General features: G+C 39.8%; 1 protein-coding gene and 1 pseudogene across 1 annotated transcript; both read left to right on the top strand.

The window, feature by feature from the left end:
• Positions 1-489: 489 nt before the first annotated feature.
• On the top strand, positions 490-12,708 carry Gm10323 (predicted gene 10323). Its single transcript, XM_017315700.2, has 6 exons — positions 490-587; positions 7,740-7,866; positions 8,066-8,126; positions 9,742-11,940; positions 12,114-12,138; positions 12,553-12,708. The coding sequence occupies exons 1-6, from the start codon at positions 585-587 to the stop codon at positions 12,706-12,708; spliced, it is 2,571 nt and encodes an 856-aa protein (XP_017171189.2). The 5' UTR covers positions 490-584.
• On the top strand, positions 11,840-12,961 carry Gm38429 (predicted gene, 38429; annotated as a pseudogene).

Raw genomic sequence — 15,505 nt, 5'->3', positions numbered from 1 at the left:
AATCTAGGCTATAGTTTCTCTTGGCAATCTACATATATTTTAAAAAGCCTCCTGTTTTCTAAAATTCCTTTTTAATGTTAATAGCCTGGCCACCCTTCCATTCCTGGGTCAGATTGATACCTACAATGCAGCTAGAGTAATGCGCTATTCAAGCTACTCACCTTGATTTCAGGAAAAAGAAGGCAAGTGCTATGAAGAATGTTCAGGCAAGGTCTGAAGTCAGGATCATTGCTCACAGAGGGGAGGAGCTGGCAGCTGATTGCCTGAGCTGGAATGGTGGATTCTCCCCCCCCCCCCCCCACCCCGGACAAACACAAATGCTAATGAGCTGAAAAGGGCTCCTGAGGTCTGGAAAAGCTCCACCCTTCGACAGGAAGCACACTTTAACATTGAGGTGGGGTAAGACTCAGTGGCCAATCAAGGTCTCCAGGCAGACATGCCAGTCAGACAAAGAGGCGGGATCTTCCGGGTGCCTTTCTAGAAGATCGCTGTGGCTGTGCAGGCTTGAATGGTTCTCTGTGTCCTGCTCTGAGATCTGCTGTCGGGTGCATTGAGGGGACCTCAGGAAGCTCTGAGATTTAGACATGGTGAGCACAGGATCACTGCCCACAATGGGTAGGGGCAGGTGGTTGAGCCGTGGGAGCTGGGGTGGTGGGTCCTTTCTGGGGCTGCATGGGAAACATCATCCAAATATGACCACCTGTGAGGTCTCAGGCAGTGACCTCTGAATAACTTCATTATCATAGCTGATTCTGAATCTGTCCAAAACATTTGGACCAGTTGCTTTCTTGTAGAAACATGGGTGGTTTCTTTGACTCTGCAGCACAAAATGGTCCAAACACTTTTTTCATTTCTAGTAGACATTGAGAAGACATATATGAAGCTAATAGGTCTGCTTCCATACGTTACTTGTTTTTGTTTTATTTAGCTTTTAGTTTCTTTCTGTTGCAGTTTTTCATATTTCTTTGCTTTATATGTTTAGAGTTTTGATAGTTTGTGGCACAAAGACTTTTTTGGACCAATATGTTTGCTATTTTGGATGTTTCTTGTACTTTAATAGGTATTTTCTTCTTCTTTTTTTCAAAAAGATTTATTTATTTATTATATGTAAGTACACTTTAGCTGTCCTCAGATACTCCAGAAGAGGGCATCAGATTTTGTTATGGATGGTTGGGAGCCACCATGTGGTTGCTGGGATTTGAACTCGGGACCATCAGAAGAGCAGTCGGCGATCTTAACCACTGAGCCATCTCGCCAGCCCGGTATTTTCTTCTTTAGTTTAGAAAATTTTTCATTTATGATTTCACTGAAAATATTTTCTGGACCTTTGAGCTGATATTCTTCTGCTATTCCAATAATTTCTACTTTTCACCTTCTCATATGTTGCAGAATTCCTGATTATTTAGTGCCAGGAAACATTTGGAATCCATATTTTTTGACCAATTTTTCATTTTTTTCTATTCATCTTTAATGCCTGATAGTCTCGCTTCCCTTCCTGGCCCATGGGTGAACCTTGCCTCTGTATTTGTCAGTGTACAGCAAATTCAATAGCCTTCTCTTAGGGACTTAGCAAATGCTTAAGTTGTTACCTGTCTCCATCACCTGCTGCTGTTGTCAGGTGTGCTTTATATACATGAACCACCAGCTACAGCAGCTCTGTGCTTTGTTCCCTGTCTCTGTTCTCTGCACATGCTCCCCCCCCAACCCCCATTCTATTTCCCTATCCTTGTGGCTGTCTCTCTCTGCTCTCTGTCTGTGTGCCTGTCTAAAGCTCTTTTGTGCACAGCTATACCTTCCACTATGTTTTCACTCCTTTCCCATTGCCCAAACAACCATTTTTCCACTGTATCTATTGCATGTTTTAATTTCTCAGGACCTGCTGTGATAGGATAGCTTAGATTTCTTGGTGATATATTTTCCTAGCTATTATTCATTATATTCATTTGCTGGTGTCTAGGCCTCTATGTTTGAGGTGATTTGGTTTCTGGGTTCGTACTGTTTGGGTGGGTGTTTTAACCCGGATTACTGGTTGATATATGGATTTATTTATTTATTTTTGGTTTTCTGAGACAGGGTTTCTCTGTGTAGCCCTGGCTGTACTGTAATTCACTCTGTAGACCAGGTCTTGAACTCAGAATACTGCCTGCCTTTGCCTCCCAAGTGCTGGGATTAAAGGCGTGGGCCACCACGCCCAGCTGATACCTGGATTTTCACTGTGTTGACTGAGGGTTGCCTCTGTGATGGACCTGTTTGAAGGGTATGTTCAGGAGGGAATGCTTACTAATGTTGGAAGGTGGAAAAAGAGGCAGGCAGAAAGAGATGATCTTAGCAACCCACAAGGAGACATAGTCAGGAGAGAGATTAAGCTGCCTTTGCTGTTTAGTAGGGACAACTGTGAAAATTACATCTGGGATAGCACATAGTGTGGTAGATCTATGGAAGCTTACTTTGTGTCCTTCAGGCATGGCATGAGGTTGAGCACTATGTGTCTGCCCAAGTGGGGGCTGAGCAGAAGGATGAGGTAGGAAAGGAAGGGTAGGTGGGGATTATCTGTGGAAGCTATAGGAGGCATGCACAGGGGGAGAGGAAACTTCTACTGGTATTTTGTTCCAGTGATAAGGGCAACTGATATTAGGGTCTGCAATAACAGATAGTGAGGTAGGTCTTTGGACAAATTACCTAGTCTACTGGCAGGCATGGCTTGTGGTTGAACAGGAGTATTTTCCAATAATAATGGGCTCAGGCACAAGGGTGAGTTGTAAAGCTCAACCAATTGCGTTTTTGAGAGTGCACAAAGAACACTTGAGCAAACATCCTATGAGCAGCCAGTGAAGGTACAGCAGCAGGGTCAAGCTACATATAGATAACTAATACACCTTGCAGGGAAAAAAATGTTAGCTTAGTCATCATGGTTGTCAGATAGTTTTTGCCTCATGTTTGGTTCCTGCAGATTATGCCAGATATACAGTTTTCAAAATATTAGGTTGCTGACCTGTATGGAAATTCCCCAGCCTTGCTGTAACTACAATATATATCCAGCACCTCTATACTTGGTCTCTCATTTTGGACCCGATGCCAGGTTGACTGGTGTCAGACCCTGTTACTGAGCCCATAATAAAAAACCTTGTGTGTTTGCATTGTAATAAGATCCTTGGTTGTCATTGAGGTTCCTGTGACTTGGGTATAATATCTTGGTGCGTTGACTGAAACTCCAAGACCTCCAGGACTCAGAACAGAGGTGTTGAAAGGCCAGCTGTTAGAATGTGTCATTGTTGTTCTTTGTATCAATGGCTTGTCTGTCACATTTGTATCCGTGTGTCTTGGTTTTCCTATTTTTCTTGATTATTCGTGGAGGGAGATGACTAAAGTGAACTTGGAACCATGGTACAGTGGGTGCACTGGAGAGTTGTAGCCACAGTGCCTTGGAAGATGTTCCATAGTCTGGTATAGAGGATGGTGCGCCCTTGGTCTAAAGTGCTTGGAAGGTTAGAGCAGACTTGAAACCCTGCTTCATGAGTCATAGCTGCCATCCTGTCTTCATCTTCTCCTCTGTACACATGTATGAATCTGCTGGGTAGCCTTTACTGACACCTTGTGACTTTCTCTCATGTGTGTGGTACTTTATTATTCTGTGACTGAGAGAGAGGAAATAAGATTTTTTTCCATCCTATTGATTTAGTGACTAAATCATCATCTGGGGTTAAATCCTTCTTCCTAAGAGGACCTACACCCACTAGATTGCCCATTATAGAGAGCTCTTGGAGACCCAATCCAGGGCAAAACCAGGCTCTCCCTATCCTGTTTTACAGGGTGGAAAGGACAAAGACCTCATTTTCCCCTCCTGATCAACCCTGTTCCCAGTCCATATGTGACTCTGTAGTTTTGGACTCGGAACTGTCATTAGAGGGAAAGTTGTTCTTCATCCACTGCAACAAAGTTAACATATCTTATTAGACCAGCAGTATTAATTGTAGGCTTGTGGTGCAAAGTTCTTCTCTGTTCACCTTCCAGCTGCTTTAGCCACCTCTTTGGTAGCACTAGCCAGGGAACGAGGGGTTGAAGATACCTCACACCAGAGCAGCAAAGCCTCTGAACTCCTCATTCCACTGTATCCTGCCCTGCTCTAAGCCAGGTGACCTCCCGATTTTTTCCTGGCTAAGCCACAACTCCACCTCTCTCTTGTGGTGACAGGGGCTCCTGTAATTGATATGGTTAGCACATCTTGGAGAATAATCCAAGAAACAGTGTTTGTCCTTCATTATTTTCCTTCATATTCTAGCTCCAGTTTCTATTCTAACTTTCCAGAATGGTGGACAGTGATCTGACCGAACCATGTACAGCAACCATCTAGTGTCTGAGGTGCTTTTGCTTGCAGGAGTCTATTCAGCAGCAGAGTAGCAAGTTAGAACAACAACAACAAAAAATTGGTATAAAATGGTGATTTTGCTGCTGGACAGAATCTACGTTCTCTTTTGGAGGAATGTGGAAAATATCAAAAATTGAGATGTCAAAAGTCATAGAAAGCTGTAGATGGAGCTTAACGGTTGTAGTCATAGAACCTGAAAGATTTGGGTGTTGGCAGTAATGCAACCAGAGGAAGGGGAGGTAACAGTATGTACGTGGGAAATCGACTCTGTGAAAACTTTAGCTAGAGGTCATTTGTGTAACATTTTGGCCAAAAATATTTCTTATTCAGGTTTTTCTATGAGATATTGAGTAGGGAAAAGTTTAAAAATAATTGCCTGATTTGTATATTTTTATTCTATTTATATGTATTTGTTCTCTTTTCCCATTTATATATTTATTCAATATATATTCCAATTGCAACCCCCTCCCCTTTCCACATTACACAGTCCCTCATCCTTAACTCCTTTTCATCTACCCAGGGAGAGTGGGGACCACCTGAGTATCCCCCCAACATGACAAGTCAGGTCTCTGCTACTGAGGTCAGACAAGGCAGCCAAGTTAGGGAACAGGTTGGACAGACAGACAACACCTTAAGGGACATCCCCACACTCTATTTGTTCCAGGACCCATGTGAAGACTGAAGCACATTTACTGCATATATGGTGGGGCCTTGGCCCACCCTGTGTTTGCTCTTTGGCTGGTGAGTCACTCTCTGAGAATCTCCTAGTGTACAGATTAGTTGACTCGCTGGATCTTCTAATAGACTTCCTGTTTCTTCGCAGGCCCTCAATCCTTTCCCCCAACTCTTCATAAAGACTCCCTGAGACCTGTTCGATGATAGGCTGTGGGTCTCTGCATCTTTCAGTCAGGTGCTGGATGGAGACTCTCAGAGGGCAGTTATGCCATCTACTGTCTGCAAGTATAACAAAGGGTCTTCACTAATGTCAGGATTGGTGCTTGCCCATGGGATGGGTCTCAAGTTGGTAGGGTATGATTTGTCCATTCCCTCAGTCTCTGCTCCATCTTTGTGCCTGCATTTCTTGTAGACAGGACCAATTTTGGGAGCAAATGTATTTGGTCCATATACTGTGCTTAATTCTCCACTAGAGGTACTTCCTGGTAGCAAGATGTGGCCTCTTGAGGGTCCATACCTTTCTGCCATGCATCTCAACTAAGATCAACCCCATATTATCCTTGGTGACCTCTCATTCCTGGTCTCTGGCACAACCTAAAGATTCCCCACCCTTCCATACCCCTCCCCCTCAAGCTGCAGAATTTCATTCATATTCCTGACTCTCTGACCAACTCTTGTCTCTCACAACACCTGTTCCTGGCCACTCGCCCTTCCCCTTACTTATCCACTCTCCCATCCAGTTCTCTCTCTTTCTACCATCTGCCTCCTCTGACTGTTTTATTCCCCTTTTGAATGAGATTCAACAATGCTCATTAGGGCTTTTCTTCTTGTTTAGCTTCTTTGGTTCTATGGAATATAGTGTGGATATCCTGTACTTTATGATTAATGTTCACTTGTGAGTACATATATTCATGTCATTTTGTTTCTGGGTTACCTCACTCAGGATGATAGTTTCTACCTGTATCCATTGTCCTGGAAAATTCATGATGTCCTTGTTTTTAATAGCTTTTTATTATTCCATTTTGTAAATAAACCACATTTTCTGTATACGTATTTCGGGTGAGGGACATCTGGATTGTTTGCAGTTTCTAGTTGTTACAAATAAAATAGGATATGTCTCTATTTGGGCAAGTTTTCATGGCCATTCCCTCAGTCTCTGATCCAGCTTTGCCTCTGCATTTCTCTTTGACAGGACAAATATGTTCTTTGTGTCTACAGCGTTGTGGTTTAAACTGATTCATAATTTTCGTAATTCAAATTTTTAGCAAAAGTTTAGTAATGTTATAGTTTAAACTGGTGTACCTCATGTTTCTGCAAGATGAATACAGAACTGCAGTTAATGTATAATTCTTGGTAGGAACTTCAGTGCAGAACTATGGGTTCTTTCTATCATTTTTGTTTCCTTGGGTGACATTTGCAGGGGAGTGACGGTCTTTCTTCTCAGGCACCCATACATTCACCATTTGGTCTCTGTCCCTAAATCACATAAGATACAGTAGACACATTTGCTATTCAATGTTAAGCTATTTTGCAAGCCTGGTGGTTTTATGTTTTTAATTTTATTATTTTGGATTTTGTTGTTCGAGATAAAATTTCTCTGTGAAACCCTTTTTGTCCTGTTAGTAGGTATAGACACCACATCAGCCACCCATCATGTTTTTGTACAATAAGCATGTGCTTCTGTGCAGTTCTTTATCCACATCTTCAATTTTGAAATTTGACTAAATATATAGGTATATTATATTTTCCAGGATGACATATGCTTATGACATCAATACTACCTGAGGCTTCAGAGTCATTGAATTCTGGGTATATGATGATCTGCCTAACTCTTCTGTTTGTTCTTTGTTTTTTGAGTAAATGTAATTATTTTTCTGTGTGCATGAATATGAATATCATGCGTGCCTCATTTTTACTGTTGCCAGTAGGTGGTATCAAAACTCCTGATCTTGAAGTAATGGGTTGTTGTTGGTCCCCATAAATGCTAAATATTGACCACAATTATGTGGAAGACCAGCAAGAGCTTTCCACAGCTGAGCTATCTTTCCTGCCCTATGTTGCATATTTGTTATCAACATTTATACTACTAGTATTTTAATTGGTCCATTTGTAACTCTTTAAAAATTCATTCTTTTTTAGCAAAATTTTATTAATGTTGCAATTTAAACTGGTGTACCTCATGTTTCTTCAAGATGGATACAGAACTGCAGTTAATGTATAATTCTTTGTAGGAACTTCAGTGCAGAACTATGGGTTCTTTCTATCATTTCTGTTTCCTTGGGTGCTATATGCAGGGGGAGTGAGAGTCTTAATGTGTAACTTTTGCTGTCCTGGAATTGGTTGCATAGATGATGCAGGCCTCCAGCTTGAGGAAATACACCTTCCTGTGCCTCTGATTAAAGTCATGAGCAAATACCTCCATCTTGTCCAATATTTTTGTAGTTAGTAATTGTTCATACAGCTTCTCAGATGTGGGCTTGGTACTGTTGATCTGTATCCCCTTGCGTCTCCCTCTCAATTGGCATTTCCCTTGCAAGGCTATCTCCTAGGCAAAAGGTTCAACAGCAACAGAGGTGAACATTATAATTCAATTTCTTTCTAAAAAGACATGGTGATTAGAATACAACTTCTGTGTCAGGTAATAAGTAGTGATGTTAGTATCATGCTTTGTATTGCACACGTTTCTGGGATATTTTAGGATGCAGTGACTTTTGATGATGTGCATGTGAACTTCACTAAAGAAGAATGGAATTTGCTGGATCCTTCCCAGATGAATCTCTACAAAGATGTTATGTTGGAGACCTACTGGAACCTTACTTCTATAGGTAAACTGTGAATTTTCTTTTGCTTTTCAAATTAAGCGAACAAATGTGTTTTGGTTATTGATGATCTTCTGTTATTTAAATTTAGAACAAGTAAGATTGAGGTGAAAAAATCAGGTTCACAGCTGTGAAAATTTACAGTAACTTCAATTATTCCTAATTTCTAATAACATATCATTCATTTTCTGCTGCTGTATATTAGGTTACAATTGGGAAGACCATCACATTGAAGAACCATGTCAAAGTTCTCGAAGACATACAAGGTAATTTTCATGTGCAAGCTGATAGAAATATGTCTGTGAGGAAATTGTAGTAAGTTCTGGAAGTTCTAAAGAAAAGCAAGAGTGTCAAATATCAGTCCATTACCTGTAGCTATGATTATGATATTCTCGAAAGTGCGTGTACCTCAGAGTCTATTATCTGATTTGTGGTTCCAAGGCATTCCTCTAAGAATGGAAACAAGGAAACAATGCCTTAAGAGATCCCTTTATTTGATTTGTAGCTTCATTAAACCTATGCTATGGAACTACCACTCTGTATAGTCTCATAATATTTAAATGTTGCACATTGAATAGTGATGTGCGTGTGTGTCTATATATATATACATATATATATATATATATATATATATATATATATATATATATATATATAAAACCTTCTAGGAAGCAAATATTTCAAGGTAAAGTTGGTGATACTTATATTCTTGCAGACTCATTCCTAACTTTATAGAGGTCAGTTTATGAGAGACAAGAATCTTGAGTGGAGAATCCTTAATCCATATATAGCATGTCTACAAGGAACAAAATGTCAACTGTTGTGAATGCAATGTGGAAAACTTTCATTTGTTCTTATTTTAATGGGTATATCAAGTGTCAAATGGACAAAACCATGAGAGTCTATGAACATTGAAAATAGCAACACACCTCTTTTCAGAACAATGAGAAGATATGTAGTTTTCTGACTTTGTTAGACTTTTTGATCGTGATAGGAGTTTTTGATTAATTGGTTTTCTTACTATACTGAGAACATCTTCAAAGTCACACCGAGGAAAAAATGTGGAAATTCATCTGTTTGTCCTGCTTCACAGTGCTAATATGCTGTGATTCACACTACAGGGAAATTATGAATGCTATCAGTTGTAAAAAGCTCTGCATTGCTTCATTGTTCTTCAGGTACGGGAAATACGTCATATAGAAATCTCATATAGAAAAAGGTTGTTATATATATATATATATATATATATATATATATATATATATATATATATATGCCATGTTATAAATGCTCTTACCATCACAGCTGTTTTCAAAGAGGCAAAACAACCCATAGAGAGGGTGAACACCATGAACATGCAAAGTGATAAAAACTTAAGATCTGATAATTCTTTTTTTTTCTTTTCCATTTTTAATTAGGTATTTAGCTCATTTATATTTCCAATGCTATATCAAAAGTCCCCCATAGCCACCCACCCCCACTCCCCTACCCACCCACTCTCCCTTTTTGGCCCTGGCGTTCCCCTGTACTGGGGCATATAAAGTTTGCATGTCCAATGGGCTTCTCTTTCCAGTGATGGCTGACTAGGCCATCTTTTGATACATATGCAGCTAGAGTCAAGAGCTCCGGGGTACTGGTTAGTTCATAATGTTGTTCCACCTATGGGGTTGCAGATCCCTTTAGCTCCTTGGGTACTTTCTCTAGCTCCTCCATTGGGAGCCCTGTGATTCATCCATTAGCTGACTGTGAGCATCCCTAACCCTGATAATTCTTTATTATTAAACAACCTGTAAAATTAATTAATATAGATAAAATGATCGATAAAGGTAATGAGTGTGTTAAAGCTTTCACATGTGCCAATTATCATTCCAGGCATGTAAGAAGTCATAGTTGGAAGAAACTCTATGAATGTAATCAATGTGGTAAAGCCTTTTCCTCTCACAGTAGTCTCAGATATCATAAAAGAACCCATACTGGAGAGAAACCTTATGAATGTAATCATTGTGGTAAAGCCTTTGCAACACCCAGTCATCTCCAAAGACATAAAAGAACCCATACTGGAGAAAAACCTTATGAATGTAATCAATGTGGTAAAGCCTTTTCCTCTCACAGTAATCTCAAATATCATAAAAGAAACCATACTGGAGTGAAACCTTATGAATGTAATCAATGTGGTAAAGCCTTTGTAAGACCCGCTGATCTCCAATGTCATAAAAGAAGCCATACTGGAGAGAAACCTTATGAATGTAATCAATGTGGTAAAGCCTTTGTAGCAACTACTACTCTCCGAAGACATAAAAGAACCCATACTGGAGAGAAACCTTATGAATGTAATCAATGTGGTAAAGCCTTTTCCCGTCAAAATAGTCTCAGATATCATAAAAGAACCCATACTGGAGAGAAACCTTATGAATGTAATCAATGTGGTAAAGCCTTTTCCTGTCACAGTAGTCTCAGATATCATGAAAGAACCCATACTGGAGAGAAACCTTATGAATGTAATCAATGTGGTAAAGCCTTTGCTATATCCAGTCATCTACAATGTCATAAAAGAACCCATACTGGAGCGAAACCTTATGAATGTAATCAATGTGGGAAAGCCTTTTCCCGTCAAAATAGTCTCAGATATCATAAAAGAACCCATACTGGAGAGAAACCTTATGAATGTAATCAATGTGGTAAAGCCTTTTCCTGTCACAGTAGTCTCAGATATCATGAAAGAACCCATACTGGAGAGAAACCTTATGAATGTAATCAATGTGGTAAAGCCTTTGCTATATCCAGTCATCTACAATGTCATAAAAGAACCCATACTGGAGCGAAACCTTATGAATGTAATCAATGTGGGAAAGCCTTTTCCCGTCAAAATAGTCTCAGATATCATAAAAGAACCCATACTGGAGAGAAACCTTATGAATGTAATCAATGTGGTAAAGCCTTTTCCTGTCACAGTAGTCTCAGATATCATGAAAGAACCCATACTGGAGAGAAACCTTATGAATGTAATCAATGTGGTAAAGCCTTTGCTACATCCAGTCATCTCCAATGTCATAAAAGAACCCATACTGGAGCGAAACCTTATGAATGTAATCAATGTGGTAAAGCCTTTGCAAGACCTACTACTCTACAATTTCATAAAAGAACCCATACTGGAGAGAAACCTTATGAATGTAATCAATGTGGGAAAGCCTTTTCCAGTCAAAATAGTCTCAGATATCATAAAAGAACCCATACTGGAGAGAAACCTTATGAATGTAATCAATGTGGTAAAGCCTTTGCTACATCCAGTCATCTACAATGTCATAAAAGAACCCATACTGGAGCGAAACCTTATGAATGTAATCAATGTGGGAAAGCCTTTTCCCGTCAAAATAGTCTCAGATATCATAAAAGAACCCATACTGGAGAGAAACCTTATGAATGTAATCAATGTGGTAAAGCCTTTTCCTGTCACAGTAGTCTCAGATATCATGAAAGAACCCATACTGGAGAGAAACCTTATGAATGTAATCAATGTGGTAAAGCCTTTGCTACATCCAGTCATCTCCAATGTCATAAAAGAACCCATACTGGAGCGAAACCTTATGAATGTAATCAATGTGGTAAAGCCTTTGCAAGACCTACTACTCTACAATTTCATAAAAGAACCCATACTGGAGAGAAACCTTATGAATGTAATCAATGTGGGAAAGCCTTTTCCAGTCAAAATAGTCTCAGATATCATAAAAGAACCCATACTGGAGAGAAACCTTATGAATGTAATCAATGTGGTAAAGCCTTTTCCTGTCACAGTGGTCTCATATATCATAAAAGAACCCATACTGGAGAGAAACCTTATGAATGTAATCAATGTGGGAAAGCCTTTTCCTGTCACAATAGTCTCAGATATCACAAAAGAACCCATACTGGACAGAAACCTTATGAATGTAATCAATGTGGTAAAGCCTTTTCCTGTCACAGTGGTCTCAGATATCATAAAAGAACCCATACTGGAGAAAAACCTTATGAATGTAATCAATGTGGTAAAGCCTTTGCTACATCCAGTCATCTCCAATATCATAAAAGAACCCATACTGGAGAGTAATCTTAGGATAATTATCAATGTGGAAAGACTCTTCACAAGGGAGAAGTCAACAAAGACAAAAAAAAAAAAACACATAGTGGAGAGAAATCTTAATGTAACCAATGTGGTAAAAGCCTTTTCACAACGTAATTATCTCAAAAAGATAAAAGAACCAACCCATTTTGGAGAGAAACCTTATGAATGAAAGCAATGTGGTAATGAAGTCTTTGCATGTTCCACTTGTCTCCAAAAATAAAAGATCCCATACTGGAAAGAAACCTCATGAACATAATCAATGTGGTAAAGACTTCGCAACTTTGTAATCTCCATTATTCTAAAAGTACATATACAGGAGAGAAACCTTATGAATGTAATCAGTGTTGTAAAGCATTTCAAGTCACAGTCATCTGCAATGACATAAAAGATCACATACAAGAGAGAAACCTCATGAATGTTGTCAATGCAGTAAAGCCTTTGCATGTCATATTCTTCCCACGTACACAAAATACAGCACACTGGGGAGAACCCTCATTATTGTAATCACTGTGGTAAAAACCTTGGCAATTTACTCTCATCTGCAACTACTTAAAAGAACACATTCAAAAAAGTAACTCTTTCCATTTTTCCAGAGTACTAATCCCTTGTGTGACACAGTCATCACCCCATACATAAAAGAACACATATGGCAGAAAAACTGCATGAATATAATGAATAAGGTAATCCCTTTTGAGGCCATAGTCATCTCCAAATACACGGAAAAACTGTGCAGTAGAGAAACCTTATGAATGTAATTGATATGAGAAAACATTTACATATCACAGTCATTTCCAAGTACATAAATGAGCACATAGTTGAGAGAAGCCCTGTGATCGTAATAAAAGTGTTAAAGCCTTTGCGTGTCACTGTACTCTCCAAATACTTAAAGGAACACACGTTTTAGAGAAACCTTACAAATGCAATGAATGTGGAAAAGTCTATGCATATCACTATAGTCCCCAAAGACATAAAAGAACACATAATGGAGAGAAATATTTTGAGCTGGCTCTCCCAGCCTGAAGCAGGCTGATCCAGACTTTGACTTTGCTGCCACTGAGAATTAGACCACCTTGGGTGGAGCCTTCCTGCCTAGATGGCTCTGTTGTTAAGCCACTGCTGCTGTTCTCCTTCAAGAGTTTCCTGCCTGCTGAGAGGCCCCTGAGATATTCCAGAGACTACAGTACCCTGTCCTGCACTGTCCTCACCTGCAGCTGGTTCCAGTCACCAAGAATGGATTGGCAGGAATGGGTCTCCGCCCATTTATAAGCGCATTTGCTATTAAATATTTGAGCTTTGATCAGGAACCTTGACTTAGCTCCATTATTTCTCTTGACCGTCTAGTTCTCTTTCAGCTCCAGTTTGCCTCCCAGGTGTACCCCTTTTCTTGTGAGCTGCAGGTTGGCTCCCAACATTTGTGAATGTTGTCAAGTTGGAAAATCCTTTACATGCCACAGTAGTCTCTGAATACATAAAAGAACACATACTAGAGAGAAACCTTGTCAATATAACCAATGTGGTAAAGACTTTGCATGTCCTAATCATACTTAAATGTATGAAAGTATTTATAGTAGATATAAGCTATGTTAATTTGAATATGCTTGGCCCTAAGCAGTGGCACTATTAGTAGGTGTGTCTTGTAGGAATAGATGTTACTTTTTTGAAGGAAGTGAATTACTGGGGTGGTGGAGTTTGGAGCTTTGGCCAGTATAAAACAGCCCCACCTACTGTTTGGCTGGAAGATAGTCTCTTCCTGCCAGCCTTCTCATGAAGATGGAGAACTCTCAGCTCCTTCTTTAGCATCATAGCTGCCTTCATGCTGCCATGCTTCCTGTTATAATGGTAATAAACTAAGTATTTGAAACTGTAAGCCAGGCCCAATTAAATATTTACCTTTAAAACAGTTGCCTTGGTCACAGTTTGTCTTCTGAGCAATGGAAATTCTTTCTAAGACAGAAGTTAGTACCTCAGACTTAAGTATTGCTATGATAGGCCTGGCCATGTTTTTGTTTGGAGCAATGTGGAATTTTAGACTTTGGATTTGTACATGCATTAAGTGGAACTTAATGTTGACATCCTAGGAGGAATGTGGAACACATAGGCACTGGAGAGCGATTTGAACTCTGTATATGTTTTTAATGATGTTTTGCTTAAGAATGTTGTTGCTTTTTGACCTTGTCTGAAGAGTGTTGCATTGACAAAAGAATTATCAGGAAGGCCAGCATAGCCTTTGTCCTTTGTTTACTCTCATGATGATTGTTTTGATCAAGCATAATCTTAGAATGGAAAAATGTAAAATGTAAGGTTCAATAAGAAAAGGCTCGCTGGGTATGGTGGTGCTAGTGCCTTTAATCCCAGCACTTGGGAGGCAGAGGCAGGCAGATTTCTTAGTTCAAGGCCAGCCTGGTCTACAAAGTGAGTTCCAGGATAGACAAGGCTACACAGAGAAACCCTGCCTCAAAAAAAAAAAGAAAGAAAGATAGAAAGGATGGAAGGAAGGAAGGAAGGAAGGAGAGAGAGAGAGAGAGAGAGAGAGAGAGAGAGAGAGAGAGAGAGAGAGAGAGAGAGAAAGACAGACTCACCAGGATGTTTAATGAACCTAAATCTTGTGATCAAAGATATTATTTGACATTAAGGGAAAGGTGATGTTAAGGCAAGATTCCGTCCAGGTAAACTTGTGGATTTGCAGTTTTAGGAAGGAGTACTGTATCACATTAGGAATGATTGTTACCTGGTTATTCTTTTCATGTGCACATAAGGAGATATAAATATTTTTCAAATTAACAAGGGATGGAGTGTGATTACTGTTCTGAGTTTTCAATTTAACATCTAGATGGAAATTCTTAGGTTCAGGCATGGTGGTACATGCTGTTAATCCCAGGAGATGAGAGTCAAGTAGATAATCTTGATCAAGTCATCCTGGTGCAGAATTTTAGGTGAAGAAAAGCATAAGTCCAGGCATGGTTTTCCATGCTTTTTATCCCAGCATTCAATCAACAGGGATACGCAGATCTCTGAATTCAAGGTAAATCTACTGAGCAAGTTCCAGGACAGCCAAGCTTAGGCAGTGTGAAGTTGTTGAAAATTTGAAAGCTGGTGATCATGTAATAGAAAGGCCATGGTCCAGCCCCAGCAAGTAGCTTTGTCCCTGTGGCTCTGGCTTTAGAGGCAAGCATAGAAGGGACTACTTAGACAATTTATGTTGGTTAGCTGTAGATAAAAAATTAGGGGTGATGAAGAAGAAACCAGCATCACTGAAGTGGAACCTTCTGGTAAGTGTTTTCTGGAAGGACAAAGATGCTGTGTTCCAGAGATGCCCAAAGTTGTACCTTGTGATGCTTCTGGACTTGGTCATGTGTGAGAACTACCCAGGTAGTCTTAGTTTCGAGGCATGAAGGGGTCATGTAGACCAGCTAAGACATGGCACAATGAAGAGTATTTGAGAGGAAAGCAGTGCAGCCCTGTTCCAGCAGGAAAACCCAGCATATTGAAGGTGTCAGTCCCATAAGATGAGCAGAAAGAACAGCAACAGCAGTAGAGTGAAGTCAA

This window comes from Mus musculus, chromosome 13 (assembly GCF_000001635.26).
Source record: "Mus musculus strain C57BL/6J chromosome 13, GRCm38.p6 C57BL/6J".
In the NCBI taxonomy this organism is placed as follows: Eukaryota; Metazoa; Chordata; class Mammalia; order Rodentia; family Muridae; genus Mus; species Mus musculus.
This window is presented reverse-complemented; position numbering and strand designations above follow the sequence as displayed.

Bases quoted from the DNA above. Each gene is read 5' to 3' on its own strand.
- Gm10323 (XM_017315700.2), top strand. The intron at 7,867-8,065 runs GTAAACTGTGAA...GCTGTATATTAG, and splicing joins CTGGAACCTTACTTCTATAG to GTTACAATTGGGAAGACCAT. The intron at 11,941-12,113 runs GTAATCTTAGGA...CATTTTGGAGAG, and splicing joins AAAAGAACCCATACTGGAGA to AAACCTTATGAATGAAAGCA.